The sequence below is a fragment of the Bufo gargarizans genome, chromosome 8, assembly GCF_014858855.1.
Source record: "Bufo gargarizans isolate SCDJY-AF-19 chromosome 8, ASM1485885v1, whole genome shotgun sequence".
NCBI classification, from domain to species: Eukaryota; Metazoa; Chordata; class Amphibia; order Anura; family Bufonidae; genus Bufo; species Bufo gargarizans.
Window position 1 is genome coordinate 34,001,925 of NC_058087.1, and position 17,608 is coordinate 34,019,532.

At 46.0% G+C, this 17,608-nt stretch overlaps 1 protein-coding gene across 2 annotated transcripts in view; it reads right to left on the reverse strand.

The window, feature by feature from the left end:
• Positions 1–17,608, reverse strand: part of TNRC18 (trinucleotide repeat containing 18) — a 149,077-nt gene that overhangs the window by 26,766 nt on the left and 104,703 nt on the right. For both annotated transcript variants that reach the window (XM_044303212.1, XM_044303211.1), the window contains exons 18-22: positions 14,150–14,562; positions 10,216–10,359; positions 7,056–7,191; positions 6,828–6,945; positions 4,332–4,407 (exon numbers count right to left, since the gene is read on the reverse strand). In XM_044303212.1, the coding sequence (XP_044159147.1) occupies positions 4,332–4,407; positions 6,828–6,945; positions 7,056–7,191; positions 10,216–10,359; positions 14,150–14,562 (887 nt within the window). The remainder of the gene's footprint in view (positions 1–4,331; positions 4,408–6,827; positions 6,946–7,055; positions 7,192–10,215; positions 10,360–14,149; positions 14,563–17,608) is intronic.

The following is a 17,608-nucleotide window of genomic DNA, read 5'->3' on the forward strand; positions in this document are numbered from 1 at the left end:
GATGTAGTGAGGTATGTAGAAGCCTGGACAGAGGGGCGGCTGTGGATACAGTGAGGTAAATAGAAGCATGGAATGTGCTTCCTAGCTCTGAATACTATTTGCGGGAATTCCTGCAGCTCCCCACCCTATGGCCTGTACTCGAGGGCCGATCATCTGTATCAGGCTCGCTCCTTCCGATCCATAAATTGGCGCATCAGGTGTGGGGAGCTGCAAAGTTGCAGCAGTACAAGGATCTACCGGAGGATATTCCATTGTGGAACAACCCATTGTTTCCGCATCTAATGCAGAGTGAATGGGAGGTGGTATGGAAGGGATATGGTGTATGCTATCTGAGGGATCTGTATGAAAATGGTACCCTATTTTCCTTCCCCCAACTGCAAACTAAGGCTAGTTTCACACTAGCGTTCGTCGGTCCGCTCGTGAGCTCCGTTTGAAGGAGCTCACGAGCGGACCCGAACGCCTCCGTCCAGCCCTGATGCAGTCTGAATGGATGCGGAGCCGCTCAGACTGCATCAGTCTGGCGGCGTTCAGCCTCCGCTCCGCTCGCCTCCGCACGGACAGGCGGACAGCTGAACGCTGCTTGCAGCGTTCAGCTGTCCGCCTGGCCGTGCGGAGGCAAGCGGATCCGTTCAGACTTACAATGTAAGTCAATGGGAACGGATCCGCTTGAAGATGTCACCATATGGCTCAATCTTCAAGCGGATCCGTCCCCCATTGACTTTACATTGAAAGTGTGAACGGATCCGCTCAGGCTACTTTCACACTTAGAATTTTTTCTAAGTTATTAATGCAGACGGATCCGTACTGAACGGAGCCTCCGTCTGCATTAATATGATCGGATCCGTTCAGAACGGATCCGATCGAACGCTAGTGTGAAAGTAGCCTAAAGTGGGTGTTCTGAGACCGCATTTTTTCAGGTATCTGCAATTGAGACATGCCCTCCAGGCCCAGTTAAGGGATCTGAACAGGCCTGTGTCAGCCTATCCTCTGATAGGGGTCTTCAGGACACAAGGTCCGAAGGGATTGATATCCGCCATTTATACGCATTTACTTAACCTTAAGATTTCAGCTTCTCCATTGGGTGCGGAACGTAAATGGAGAGGGAATATACCTACTTTGACGAATGAGGAATGGGGAGAGGCTCTGGAGGCTCCAGTGGCTGTATCTCCGTCTCTCAATAACAGATTGACACAGCTCTTCATTTTGAATAGGTGCTACTTGACCCCGACCAGGCTTTTTAAAATGGGTAGGAGGCAGCACACGGAGTGCCATAGGTGTTCACAGTTGAATGCGGATTTTTGGCACCTGATGTGGGATTGTAGTCACATACAGTCGTTTTGGAAAGAAGTGGTAGAAGTAGTCTCCTCCCTGATTCCGGACTCATTGGTGGTTTGCCCTAAATCTTGCCTTCTGGGAAGCTCACGTTATACACTTACCTTCATTAGGGAGGCCCTATTTATGGCCAGGAAGGCCATTGCCCTTAGATGGATGGCGGACAGACCTCCTACGGTTGGCCAGTGGAAAACCATGGTTAACAACATTATTCCCTTTGAGAGGATTATTTACTCTCGCAGGGGTTGTCCTCAGAAATTCCAGAAAATTTGGGGGCCTTGGTGTGCTTCCCCTCTGACTGCTACGGCGGCCCATCTACATTCGGTGGCTTAATCAGTATGCTCAACCTGTTGCGTGTTCTCAGGTTCTATTGATGTGACTTGATTGATAAAGATGAATCACAGTATGCACTGTATTGAATTGACTAATGATGTTTATTTGCATGATGTACTAAGGCTATTGGGTCTTGTTTACTGCTTTCTGTAATGATACGGATTGTTCACTCTTTCATTACATTCTTTACAGTATTGTACGACTCTGCTCACTGTAACACTCTTTGAATGTACTGTTACATGTCTTGCTTGCCATTCTTCAATAAAGCGAGTTTAAAAAATAGAAGCCTGGACAGAGGGGCGGCTGTGGATACAGTGAGGTAAATAGAAGCCTGGACAGAGGGGCGGCTGTGGATACAGTGAGGTAAATAGAAGCCTGGACAGAGGGGCGGCTGTGGATGTAGTGAGGTAAATAGAAGCCTGGACAGAGGGGCGGCTGTGGATACAGTGAGGTATGTAGAAGCCTGGACAGAGGGGCGGCTGTGGATACAGTGAGGTAAATAGAAGCCTGGACAGGGGGGCGGCTGTGGATACAGTGAGGTAAATAGAAGCCTGGACAGAGGGGCGGCTGTGGATACAGTGAGGTAAATAGAAGCCTGGACAGAGGGGCGACTGTGGATACAGTGAGGTAAATAGAAGCCTGGACAGGGGGGCGGCTGTGGATACAGTGAGGTAAATAGAAGCATGGACAGAGGGGCGGCTGTGGATACAGTGAGGTATGTAGAAGCCTGGACAGGGGGGCGGCTGTGGATACAGTGAGGTAAATAGAAGCCTGGACAGAGGGGCGGCTGTGGATACAGTGAGGTAAATAGAAGCCTGGACAGGGGGGCGGCTGTGGATACAGTGAGGTAAATAGAAGCCTGGACAGAGGGGTGGCTGAAGATGTAGTGAGGTAAATAGAAGCATGGACAGAGGGGCGGCTGTGGATGTAGTGAGGTATGTAGAAGCCTGGACAGAGGGGCGGCTGTGGATACAGTGAGGTAAATAGAAGCCTGGACAGGGGGGCGGCTGTGGATACAGTGAGGTAAATAGAAGCATGGACAGAGGGGCGGCTGTGGATGTAGTGAGGTATGTAGAAGCCTGGACAGAGGGGCGGCTGTGGATACAGTGAGGTAAATAGAAGCATGGACATACAGGTGGCTGTGGATACAGTGAGGTAAGTAGACGTCTGTACAGAGGAACGGCTGCATCTTTCTATCACAGCTAACCTTGTGCTACAGTAGCTCTTCTATGGGTTAGCCTTCACTCCCTATGTGCATCAGTAAGTATGGGGCACCCATGGCCCTGCTGGCTGTCCTTCCTTTGACCACAGTTTGTAGGTACTAGCCACTGTATACTGAGAGCACTGCACAAGATCTGCAGTTTTGGAGATGCTCTCACGCAGTTGTCTAGATGTTACAATTTGACTAATATCAAAGGCCTTCAGATACTTCATACCCATTCAATTGTTCAAAACTGGCAATAGCTTTGCTGCTGACATTCCTTACACATTCCCAGAGTGACAACTATCCACTGGATATGTGATAAGCGTCTGATTGGCGGTGGTCTGACTTTTGGGACCCCCAGCGATTATGAGAAAAGGAAAGCTGCAGGGCACATCTGCAATCATGCCCGCCTCTCCATTCAAACAGGGGACATGGGCCCTCATCCTCCATGACTAGTGGCAGTCCCAGCGGTCAGACCTACACCGATCAAACACTTGTCACCTATCCTGTGGAGGAGTGGTAAGTTTTTGTTTCAGAACAACCCATTGAAGGCATCTTCACAAAATTGTTAATCATCTCTTCAGTTGCTACTTCTTGTGTAACACCCCAGAGTGGTGTTACTACTTCTGCACCTTGCTACAGTCTTTATTGGTCTAACCTCATGTCATCTTATGTATTTATTCCAGGTCCTCCACACTGTGCATTTCTAATGTTATGTAACTGTTCAAATTTAATGTGCCTGGTTCACCAGCAGGTGGCAGCAAACCCGGCAGATCTATACTTCGATAGAATGGAACTTACCATTCCATTCTAACCCCCCCTCTGTGGAGAAGTGGGCTAGTCCCACTTCCTGCAGGAAGGGTGGGGACCAGTTTCTTGTTTAGTCTAGCTTACCCCCTGCTAGGGGAAGGGTGTATCGGGGCACGTCTCTGCTGGACATGCACAAGCCAGCCAGAGCACCCCAAGCTCTGCAGTGCCATGGAGGCCAAAGCCTGCAGCCTCAGGAGCCAGAAGGAAAGTTCCCTGGCATAACAGAGTCAGACTACAGAGAGAAAGTGCAGCATACAGAGGAAGCCAAGTTACCTATTCAGCTTATCAGTACAGCAGAGAGAGAGAAAGCAAGCAGAGTTATTGAAGAAGCCTGCCAGTTAAATGCTAAAGCCTGCTGGGACTAAGACAAAGCTTGAAGACTGTTTCTGATGAACGTTTATTCAAGTAAAGCTGCTGTTCAACATTATCTCAAGGTCTGGACTCAAGTTATTCTACTATCCCTCAATTATTCCCCCTATTTACTGCTTTGGAGCCAAAGCCTCGGGTCCAGCCGTATGCAGGTAGGAGCACCGTGACACACAGAGAGACATTTTAGGCCGCACTATACCACTCGGCATTCCTATACCTGGGTCGCATTACATAGAGGGCCCTAGGAGGAGGCGCCCGTTGCACTTGTTTATGGGGAACTTACAGCTTCCTGTAGAAGTTGCTCCTGGCTGTAGATATGCGGACGGTTTCCTCGCTCGCCCTCTATAATCACACGATATCTTGAAAATTATACAGAGAGAAAAATAGGATTAACAACATGAAAAGGTGAATTATATAACTGGATTCTTTATTACCTGCATTAGCTTTAAAAATCCTGCTGCTAATTATTCATGCTGCCATAAATCATCATATTAATGGGGTTGTGCGAGTCATGGAGAAATGTGGCAAAAGCAGGACTGGTCTGTAATAACGTAATGAAGGAACCAATACTCACTCGCTGGACACCCTGCTAGAGACCCCACTCCTCTGCCTCCCTGCGGTCTTTCTTTACCTGGCTTCAGCAGTGACACATCTGTATATAAACATGACTGCTGCAGCCAATCACTGACCTAAGTGATATATGGCACACGGTCATATATTTATATAGACACAACACCATGCTGTGGGTAAGGAATGGGCATTTGACCTTCATTAACTCGAATACCCTAAGGCCAGTTTCACACGAGCATGGGCGGTCTGGTAGATATGGTCTGTGTCAGGCATCCTCAACCTGCGACCCTCCAGCTGTTGAAAAACTACAACTCCCAGCATGCCCGAACAGCCTACAGCTATCAGCCTACAGCAGGGCATTGTGGTAGTTGTAGTTTTACAACAGCTGGAGGGCCGCAGGTTGAGCATGCCTGGTCTGTGTGACGACCGCATTTCCTGGATTGACCCGAGTTCAGACTTCAGTTCCTTGCATCATAGCAATCATCACATCAGGACCACATTTCCTGGACCGCACATGTGTGAAACTGGTTGAACAGGGAGCATGATAAGGCATTTTGTAAATTGGACAATTAACTCTTTATTACGACTCCAGCCAGACTGAGGTGTAAAATGAGCAGGAACACTAATGCTGGATTTACACACCTTGTCGGACTGAAGTCCGTTGGGCCCACCAGATGATTGAGGGTCCATTCACAGGTCCGGAAAACACGGACACCTGCTATGTGTGTTCCGCATTTTGTGGACCACTATAATAGAAATGCATTTTCTTGTCCGTGTCTGCGGACAAGAATAGGACATGTTCTATTTTTTTGTGAGTAAGTGTGGATGCGGACAGCACGCTGTGTGCTGTTCTCATCTTTTGTGTTCCGCAAAATTGGATGTGGATACGGACCCATTTTGCGGATGTGTGAATGGACCCTGATTCTGAGGTTCCACCCTCTGAGTATATAGGACCTTAAGGGGCCTGTTTTATTAGGGGTCCAATACTGTCAGAGTTTGGGCCCATCGGAGGAGCCTCTGGTTCGCCAGTCCAACCCTGTTTACATGGCCCAATTTTCGATCCAATTATCAGACATTCCTACGAACATTTGTTCCTGATAATCTGCCCGTCTAAAGGTGCCGCAGATCATATTGCGCGGGCACCTCAACTTTTTGTGCTTGCAGCTCAATCATCATTTCTGGGCAGCAGATCATGCAGTGTGAATAGCGCTCTGCTGCCCAGAAACAATGCAGCTGTATGAGGATGAGCGATCACAGTAGCCATCGTTTGTCATCATACTGTGGAGGTGATTGCTGCATGTAAATCACTTCACCTCCACTAACGAGCAGACAATAGTCAGGAAGGAACGCTTCCCTCCCAACAATCGTCTGCTGATCAGTGCAGTGTAATTACACCTTTTTTGCAGATTCCACACAGACCCACTCTTTTATACAGGTACCCCCCCCCCCCCCCAAAAAAAAGCTAATTATAGAACCTGTTCTATTCGTGTCTGTTTTGCAAACAAAAATAGGCTTTTTACAATGGTTCCTGTAAAAATTGCGGGATGCACACGAACCACATGCATATTTTGCAGATCCGCTTGCAAAACATATGAGGTCATGCGCGTTCCTGGGAGCCGTCCTACTCACAGAGCTAGAGACAAGTGACTGGGCAGGGAGCTACTGCACATGTCCTAGCAATGCGCAGTCCCAAGATCCCGGCCACCCTCATAGTAAAATGCACAGAGCAGTGCGCAAGCGCGGCCACCACTGCTGGACTGCGGTGGTGGCTGTAACCATAGAAGACAGTGGATATCTAAAGAGTGGGGAGAAGGGGGGACTGAATCCAATCTCCATAACAGTACACAAACGAAAAATAAGGGTCGGGCTACACAGCGACAAGAAAATTGTGCAACATTTAGTGTAATGTATTTCAATGGTGCTGAAATACCACAGGTCAGATTTATTTTAATTTTTTTAGTGACTGCCGTGTCGCAGTCACAGCATGTCACATTGTGACCCCACTAAAATACATTACATGAAATGTCACCATGTAGCTGTACCCTTTTGTATCATGCGACTTTTCTCCGACTTGCTGTCACATGTCGCCATGTAGCTGTAACCTAAAGGCATTTGAAAAATCCATATATTTACATTAGTCAGGCTATTTACCTAGGATTACTATGACGGGATACCCCTTTAACTTAAGAATGCAAGAACACTGACTCACATATCTGGGGAGTGAACGGTTTGTACATGGCCCGCATACAGTAGTTTGTCATCCATTGGAATCAGAACGCGGAGGCCATCTTTTAATTCATCCTTGTCAATTATACAAGAACGAGGTGCTGAAAACAAAGGGAAAAATGTATGACCAGTCAGTAAACAAAAGCCTTGTAAGAATCATTACATACAAAGCATTAAATGGACTAGATTATGATATGACATGGATACTCACCTGGTGTAAGCGGTCTTTCTGGGTTCACAGGAAGGGAAAAATTCTCATCCTCCGAGAAACTGCTGTCCTGACTAGGTTCAAAGTCTTCTTCAGCAGCCATACTCTCCATCAGCTTGCTGACAGCTCCACACTTAGTCTGATATTAAAGTATTAATAAACAATATTTAAGCAATCATTTTTTGGTGTTAAGGGCCCAGCAGACTTTTATCACTTATTACTTTACACCTTATATTGTTTTTCTGTCCTCGCCATTTCCAAATTCCAGAAAAGGTGTATTGTGTTTGGGGACTGACTACCAAGCCGCATGCCAGACAATTGTCTAGGATTTAGGGAGTCTTGAAATTTAAAAGGGATGCTTCCATGAGAAAGGGATATTTTTTTAAATGGCAAACAATTTTTGTCTGTCCTTCTCTTTCATTTTGCAAGTATCTATGACAATTACAGTATTTTTTGGGACTATTATATACTTTTTTCAGTTAGAAACTGTACTACCATCTTCTGATGCGTCTCATAGTCAAAATCCTGGCATTAGAAGCAGGCGAGCTCCAATTAGTAACTGAAAAGATACTAACTATAAAATGATCTTCTCCTGACGGACCGCACTGACTATAAAATGATCTCCTCCTGACGGACCGCACTCACTATAAAATGATCTCCTCCTGACGGACCGCACGGACTATAAAATGATCTCCTCCTGACGGACCGCACGGACTATAAAATGATCTCCTCCTGACGGACCGCACTCACTATAAAATGATCTCCTCCTGACGGACCGCACTGACTATAAAATGATCTCCTCCTGACGGACCGCACTGACTATAAAATGATCTCCTCCTGACGGACCGCACTGACTATAAAATGATCTCCTCCTGACGGACCGCACTCACTATAAAATGATCTCCTCCTGACGGACCGCACTCACTATAAAATGATCTCCTCCTGACGGACCGCACAGACTATAAAATTATCTCCTCCTGACGGACCGCACGGACTATAAAATGATCTCCTCCTGACGCACCGCACTCACTATACAATAATCTCCTCCTGACGGACCGCACTAACTATACAATAATCTTCTCCTGACGGACCGCACGGACTATAAAATGATCTCCTCCTGACGGACCACACTCACTATAAAATGATCTTCTCCTGACGGACCGCACTAACTATACAATAATCTCCTCCTGACGGACCGCACTAACTATACAATAATCTCCTCCTGACGGACCGCACTAACTATACAATAATCTCCTCCTGACGGACCGCACTCACTATAAAATGATCTCCTCCTGACGGACCACACTCACTATAAAATGATCTTCTCCTGACGGACCACTCTCACTATAAAATGATCTCCTCCTGACGGACCGCACTCACTATACAATAATCTCCTCCTGACGGACCACACTCACTACAAAATGATCTTCTCCTGACAGAACACCCTGACTATAAAATGATCTCCTCCTGACGGACCGCACTCACTATACAATAATCTCCTCCTGACGGACCGCACTAACTATACAATAATCTTCTCCTGACGGACCGCACGGACTATAAAATGATCTCCTCCTGACGGACCGCACTCACTATAAAATGATCTTCTCCTGACGGACCGCACTAACTATAAAATGATCTTCTCCTGACGGACCACACTCACTATAAAATGATCTCCTCCTGACGGACCGCACTCACTACAAAATGATCTTCTCCTGACTGACCGCACGGACTATAAAATGATCTTCTCCTGACGGACCGCACTCACTATAAAATGATCTCCTCCTGACGGACCGCACTCACTATAAAATGATCTCCTCCTGACGGACCGCACTGACTATAAAATGGATCCTCCAGTACAGATGTGATTCACTGTGTAGGAGCTGTATAGGGAATTTTATTGTGTGGGGGCGCTAAGGGGGCATAACTACCATGTGGGGGCACAAGGAGGACTTGGAAGGATTGGGTGTGTATAGACAGGCATTGAGCGCTATGCGTGCAACTGCTGTCCTCCCTTGGAGGGAGTTATGATCATTGGGAGTGTTGCTATAGATGTTCATTCCTGATCATTGCCTGCTCGTTAGTTGTATCTATATACAGTGATCATTGGGCCTTTAGGCTACTTTCACACTTGTGGCAGAGTGATTCAGCAAGCAGTTCCGTCGCCGGAACTGCCTGCCGGATCAGACAATCTGCATGCAAACTGACAGCATTTGTTGTAGACGGATCCGGATACGAATCCGTCTCACAAATGCATTGCAAGAACGGATCTGTCTCTCCGTCTTTCATACAGACAAACGGAACAGTTTAAAAAAAAAAAAAAATCCACATTTTTATCAGTGTGCGCATGCGCAGACCGGAGGGACGAATCCGGCATTCCGGTATTTTTAATGTCAGATCCGGCACGAATACATTTCAATGTAAATTAATGCTGGATCCGGCATTCCAGCAACTGATCCGGAATTTTGGACGGAGAGAATACTGCAGCATGCTGCCGTATTCTCTCCGTCCAAAATGCCGTTCAGTGACTGAACTGAAGACATCCTGAACGAATCGCTCTCCATTCAGAATGCATAGGGATAAAACTGATCAGTTCTTTTCCGGTATTGAGCCCCTAGGACAGAACTCTATGCCGGAAAAGAAAAACGCCAGTGTGAAAGTACCCTTATGGGGATGAAAGATTGTTACTACAGTTGTTCGTCCCAAAAGAGTTTTGTCAGTGGCAAGCAAGAACAGAACTGAGTCTTCATACAAATGTTCTTTCCCAACAATTTCCCTGTATTAATGGGCCTTTAGGCACTAGTTATATTACATATCTGCCCTCTGTCTATCTTTCCAGATCAAAGGGATCAGAGCATGGCGCAGGGGTGGGGGAGGGAAATATTCCCTAAACTAATATCTTAGGCACTTTCCTTTTATCCATCTTTCAATTATGATTTAAAAAGATATAGAGGAGATTGGATCTCCTGTATGTGATTTGGTTGCAGCTGTTGCTTTCACCCCTAGGAATGATAAAAGTAGAATTTGATGGGCATCTGTAATTTCCCCAAACTACATAACCACAATTGATTTTACACAAATCCTACCCAATTCAATCAGTAGCTGAAAATAATATTTGACTTCCCCACACCTTTCCTCTTCCTAATGTATTTATTTGCATTCTTACCTCTTCTTTCAAACCTTTAGGCTTTAGCTTCAGTTTATTTTTTCGACTATAAGACATGGAGTTGTTTCCACCGAGCTGATTCTGAGACAAAGAACCACCTGTATCTGAGGAGGCCAAGATGGAAGTCTCCTTAAAGTTTTTCTTCTGAAGAATAATTGGAGAAAACGCTACATTAGTAACATACACATTCAGACCATCAGTTAAAGGGATTCTGTCATCAGAAAAAAAACAATTAAACTAGCGCTGATGTGCTAATGTCGGCTGAACCTAACTAGCCTATTGCTACTTGTATCTATGCCCCGGTTACGCCAGAAATCTAACTTTTATAATATGCTAATTAGCCTCTAGGACCGGGGGGGGGGGGGGGGGGCGTTGTTCCTAGAGGCTTCGTTCTCTCACCTCTGGACTGGACGCGCCCCGCTGCACTTGATTGACAGGGCCAGGCAGCTCGTCCTTCAGTCACTGTGCCGAAAACTAAACAAGACGGCGCAGGCGCAAGATACATGGCAGACAGGGCCGGCAGGAGGAGACCAAGGCTGGCTAGCCCTGTCAATCAAGTGCAGCGGGGCACGTCCAGAGGTGAGAGAACGGAGTATCTAGGAGCAGGAACAACGCCCCCCCCCCCCCCCCCCCAAAGAGGATAATTAGCATATTATAAAAGTTAGATTTCTGGTGTAACGGGGGCATAGATACAAGTAGGAATAGGCTAGTTAGGTTCAGCCGACATTTGCACATCGCTAATGTCTGCTAGCTTAATAGGGTTAATTCTGATGACAGAATCCCTTTAAGTTGACATTGCATCACAGTGAGTTTTCTCATGTTTGTACTGGCACAGCCGCTTCTACTGTGATTTCTTTATCCAGCTAAATAACAATTGTTACATAGTTTAACAAGACTTTCTTTATACCCACTGCCAAGCAAAAGGGGTTGGGGCTGTGTCCCAACCTGCCAACGGATGCAGTGGCACACCAAATGGCACAGGGACCCACTTAAACAAAGTTGCTGTACACTTGGCAAATGGATTTATAAAGCTCAATCAAAATGAATACTTAAAAAATAAAAAAATAAAAAATATGATGTTATAAGTTTTTTTGGGGGATAAAAGTATAAAAGATATGTGATCCATGGCCTTTTGTCTACAGTTTAATACGGTTGTCACCCCCCCCCCCCCCCCCAACAATTATAAACTAAGCCATGCCTCTATCTATACACACCTAGTCCCCACACAGTAATAATCTCCTCTTAGTGCCCCATTAGAATAGTGTTGTCCCCTCACAACAGTGCTGCCCCCTTAGTGCTCCCCTCACAACAGTGCTGCCCCCTTAGTGCTCCCCTCACAACAGTGCTGCCCCCTTAGTGCTCCCCTCACAACAGTGCTGCCCCCTTAGTGCTCCCCTCACAACAGTGCTGCCCCCTTAGTGCTCCCCTCACAACAGTGCTGCCCCCTTAGTGCTCCCCTCACAACAGTGCTGCCCCCTTAGTGCTCCCCTCACAACAGTGCTGCCCCCTTAGTGCTCCCCTCACAACAGTGCTGCCCCCTTAGTGCTCCCCTCACAACAGTGCTGCCCCCTTAGTGCTCCCCTCACAACAGTGCTGCCCCCTTAGTGCTCCCCTCACAACAGTGCTGCCCCCTTAGTGCTCCCCTCACAACAGTGCTGCCCCCTTAGTGCTCCCCTCACAACAGTGCTGCCCCCTTAGTGCTCCCCTCACAACAGTGCTGCCCCCTTAGTGCTCCCCTCACAACAGTGCTGCCCCCTTAGTGCTCCCCTCACAACAGTGCTGCCCCCTTAGTGCTCCCCTCACAACAGTGCTGCTCCCTTAGTGCTCCCCTCACAACAGTGCTGCCCCCTTAGTGCTCCCCTCACAACAGTGCTGCCCCCTTAGTGCTCCCCTCACAACAGTGCTGCCCCCTTAGTGCTCCCCTCACAACAGTGCTGCCCCCTTCGTGCTCCACTCACAACAGTGCTGCCCTCTTCATGCTCCCCTCACAACAGTGCTGCCCTCTTCGTGCTCCCCTCACAACAGTGCTGCCCTCTTCGTGCTCCCCTCATAATAGCGCTGCTCCCTTAGTGCCTCCTCAAAATAGTACAATAGTGCTGCCCCATTACAATAGTGAACGCTCTGTAGTTTAAATAAAATGAAACAGTAATACTGTCGATGAATGGAGCGCATTACTTCATGGCCTGTGTGCGCTAGTGTTGAGTGCAGAAGGCGTGAAGAGGTTACTGCATTCCACCAGCGAAGGAGAGCACAGGCTGGGGATGGTGGAGCTGACTGCTCCCTGCTTTACCATTGTATTCAGTACATCTGTGTCCTCAGGATGCAGATACAGTTGAAATCAGGACATACCACAGCCCTCCCAGGACCGTAGGACAAATGCTGAAATCCATGATTGTCCCACCAAATCCAGGATGGTTAGGAGATATGTGGAAGTGCAGAAAAAGGGGGGACTTTATCAAGCCCTGCATTCCAAAATTTTGGCTTCAAAAAGTCACAAAATAGGCTCCTAAAAAACAGGATCCGTCACCATTGACTTACATTATTTTCAGTGACGGATTAGTTTTTATGATCGGACACAAAACCGCAGTTTGCAGTGGTTTTGTTTCCAGTCACAAAACTGAATGCTGATGGAACGCAAGACATCCTGAACATATCTCTTTCCATTCAGAATGCATGAAGACTAAGGCCCCTTTTACACGAGCAAGTTTTCCGCGCGGGTGTAAAGCGTGACATGAACGCATAGCACCCGCACTGAATCCTGACCCATTAATTTCAATGGGTCTGTGTACATGAGAGTGTTTTTTCACGTGTTGCGTGAAAAACGCAGCATGTTCTATGTTCAGCGTTTTTTACACAGCCCTGGCCCCATTGAAGTGAATGGGGCTTCAGTGAAAAACGCATTGTATCCAGAAGCAAGTGCGGATGCAATGCGTTTTTCACTAATGGTTGTTAGGAGATGTTGTTTGTAAACCTTCAGTTTTTTATCACGCGCGTGAAAAACGTATCAAAACGCATTGCACCTGCGCGGAAAAAAAAATGAACAACTGAACGCAATTGCAAACAAAACTGACTGAACTTGCTTGCAAAATGGTGCGAGTTTCACTGAACGCACCCTGAACGCATCCGGAGCCAATCCGTCACGCTCATTTGAAAGAGGCCTAAAGAAAAATATTTTTTCCGGTATTGAGGTCCTCTGCTGAATCTCAATACTGGAAAACAACAACGCAAGTGTGAAAGTAGCCTTAAAGGGGTATTCTCATCTTTCCTTTTTATACTTACCTTCCTTGAGCGCGACGTTCACTTCCTGGATTCTTCTCCCGGCCGGGCCGCGCTTGTGCAGAAGACTGAAGATTTTCTTCAGTCTTCTGCGCAAACGCGGCCCGGCAGGATCCGACAGGAGAGGTGGCCGTAACCAGGGGAGATCAAAGATAACATCAGGTAAGAGGGGACTTATTTTCTAAAACAAGGGTGGGAATTAAGTAATAAAATGTATTTAGAAAAATGATCACTGTCAAATCATTAACAGATTTAACAGTGATCATTAAGAGGAGAATACCCCTTTAAGGAAAGCCACCATCTTCCTTAGGCAATACCTGGAAACAGTTTTTAATAGATGATGGGAGAGATCTCTGTACTGCCCCTGATATATGTGCCATGGTCGGCTAATAACTTAATAGAATAAGAGAGTTTTGATAAATGGTGGTACTTGAGGAAAGGGATAAGCAGGGATATCTGCTGGGCAGGATACATTTATATTAGTGGCACAACCCCTTTAACCATTGCCTGATTGGTCCAGTTATACTGTATTTATTGGTTCTTCATTTGGAGAAACACTAAGACGAGGCGTTGACCGGGACCGCCCGCGGGCACCACAGACCGGTGATACTGGCAGGATTCAGTGATGTGTATGGACAGCTTTAGTAGGTGAACGTACCTTACAGTTATCTCTTGGTTCCCTTCCCTTCTTGGGACTTGTCATCTTGCTGTAGCGAACAGTTTTAGACACAGAGGTTTTACTTGTGGTGACATCAGTCAATGCGGATGGAGAAGTGATCGCCCCATGGAGAAAGATCCGTTCGCTTCTGCGCCGACTCCAGAGATCGTCATCGCTTCCTTCTGCTTCATATTCTTGGCTGTGGTCTTTTGTTGGCTTAGTTTTATTTAATTTCTGTGCTTGATCCATTATTTTTTCATTTTCTGACTGAACAAGAATAGTGTCCACGTCCATCGTATCTACGGCCAGTTTAGAATCCCCTACTTTCTTGGAGTTCGTGAACTTTCGGTCAAGTAAAGACATGGCTTGATCATTTTCTTCCATTTCCGATTCTGTTTCCTCAGACTCTGTACCTTCATATAGGAAAACATGCAAAGGAACACATTACATACATGTAGCATTAGTTGCACATAAAAATTATGGGGGACATTTACGAAGACTGGCGATATAACCAGACTTTCAGTTTACCTTGCAATCCATTTGTCTAGCTCCTATGTGGGCCTGCAACACTCAGAGTATCATGGCGCCTGATCTTCCCTCACAAAACTTCAAAGACTACAATCCCCACCATCCCTCGCTTTCCTGCTGTGAGTGTTGATGTTTATTGATTGGCTGCCTGATGTACAGTCCGGCCACGCCGCAGAACACTGGAGAATCGATAGCAACGCACTGAGCATGCTCGACCTCACAGAGGCTCCGAACTACAGGTCGATGCCATGTAATTTATGAGGAAACACAGTGGGCGGCCGAGGAAGAAAACTACTTTTATAACTACTGAACGGTAAATATGTGAAATTTACATTATATTAGCTAATTATTGACGAATAATTAGTCTAAAGCATAAGTTATATTTATCGTAACCGGAATACCCTTATAAGTCATTTTCTAAAAACAGGCACGGAGAGTGATAAATGAGACGGGTTGGCCGACCAGCCCCCTTTTCCCACCACCTTGGAAAAGTGTTGCAAGCAAGGAAAAGTCAAAGATTTGCCCACAAATGTGACCGAATCTGCGAAAAAAAGTATTCCAAAAAGCTGCGTACTTCGCATCATAAATTACTCCCTATGTTTCAAATTAGGCTACTTTCACGCTGGCGTTTTGAATTCCGTTTGTGAGATCCGTTTCAGGGATCTCACAAACTATTCCAAACGGATCAGTTCAGCCCCAATGCATTCTGAATGGATAAGGATCCGCTCAGAGTGCATGTTTGGCTCCGTTCCGCCTCCATTCCGCTCTGGATGCGGAGCAGCGTTTTGGTGTCCACCTGATGATGCGGCACCAAACGGATCCGTCCTGACTTACAATGTAAGTCAATGGGAGCGGATCAGTTTTCACTGACACAATATGGTGCAATCGAAAATGGATCCGTCCCCCATTGACTTTCAATGCAAGTCAGGACAGATCAGTTTGGACTTTGTTCTTCATAATGCAAACAGATCAGTTCTGAACAGGTACAAGCGTTTGCATTATAGGTGCGGATCAGTCTGTGCAGATACCAGATGGATCCGCACCCAACGCAGGTGTGAAAGTAGCCTTAGAAGTTCAAGGTAAGCAAGAACATGTTTCTAACGTGGAATGAAAAACTACAACCATATAGTGTCTAATGAAATTACTTAAGATATTTGAAGGGGTTGTCTGAGATGATAAAATTCGGACAAGCCGCTTAATTACCTAAAAAATCTGGTTATACTCACTCCTTTTCTCCAGTGCCGTCCTTTAGTCCAATGTCCCTGCAGGTTGTGTGTGTGTGTGTATGTATGTATGTGTATATAGGACAACTCCTTCAAAAGGGATTTTGTAGGGTCACAATATTGCTAACTTATTCTCAGGATAGGCCATCAATACATTGGTGAGGGTCTGACTCTGGGCACCCCTGCCGAACAGCTGATTGAAGGTGCTCTGTAGCGGCTCTGCAAGGTATGGCAGCGTTGTCTGAATCCCGTGAATATTGTAAACCTGGGAAAGCCCTATAACACATCCTTGTTTCCTCTAGAATTCATGCATATAGTTTCTAGTCCATTACAAACTCTTCGGAAAATACTCTAAATTCCACAAAATGTTCTACAATATGTGGATTTTTTTTTAAACTGAATAGGAAAAATCCTGATTATTTATAAGTGAAATGTTAAAGGGGTTGTCCGAGTGTTTTATACTGATGACCTAGCCCCAGGACCTGATTGCTGGTGGTCCAACACCTGGCAGATCAGCTGTCCTAGGTCAGTAATATCACATTAATCCATTACATGAACTAGGCGCAGCTCAGTCCTGAAGTGATGGGGCTGAGCTGTGGTACCAAGCACAACCGCTATACAATGTACGGCACTGTGCTCGGTAAACTACGAGGAGGCTGCAGAGCTCACTGGAGCAACATGGCCTTTTCACACAGATGGTCGGTGGGAGTGTCAAGAATCGGACCCCCACTGATCACAAACTAATGAACTATCCTGAGGATAGGTCATCAGTATAAAACACTCAGAAAACCCCTTTAATGCCAATTTCACTTAAAAGGAACTTGGTGGCTACAAGTAAATATGTTTAATCCCTTGCTCTTGTCAGAATGACTGATCGGGTTTACACAAAATACAAAGACCGCTACTTTCACTTGTCCATTTGTATCAACCTCCATGAACCATCATTTCTATAGATCTGTCCTAGTAACATGTTGTATCCAATAGGTCTGTTTTCACATTCTACAAGGATACTAAAATGTTTATGCCAAAGAATGAAAAGAATTTGTTCGGACGATCAAGCATGCAAAACGTCGGAGAGGAACTACAAGAAGTGAATCCTTGAAAGAGCATCATATATTTCTTTAAATATCTTCCAGTGTTGTACTGAGATGAGAAATTACGGTACGTTTTGGAGGAAGGGTGTGAATGTGCAGCTAAAAAAAGGAAAGCCCTTCGGCAGGGTTTTATCACCTTGTCTGTTCAGATCGTCACAACAACAGAACTAAACATGGTTATCGCAGACCGGATTTTCTCCTTGCGGTTACAGGCGCTGCAATGTTTGTAAATATATTTCTTTTTTTTTTACATAAAACATATACAATCAAATGATTTTTTAATTGGGACTCTAATCAGGAAGATTGTTCACTGTACAAAATGTTCTCTTTTTTTATGTGGGTTTTTACCAACTGAAACTTCAATAGCCCAACAGATTAGCTATGGGAGTAAAAATCAAGTAAATGCCTCTGGTGTTCCATATAAATTGTATGCTGTGATTAAGCGCCGATTATGCGAAACATGTTGATTTTGGGACCTTTAGGTCCCTTTCACACGGGCGAGTATTCCGCGCGGGTGCAATGCGTGATGTGAACGCATTGCACCCGCACTGAATCTGGACCTATTCATTTCTATGGGGCTGTGCACACGAGCGGTGATTTTCACGCATCACTTA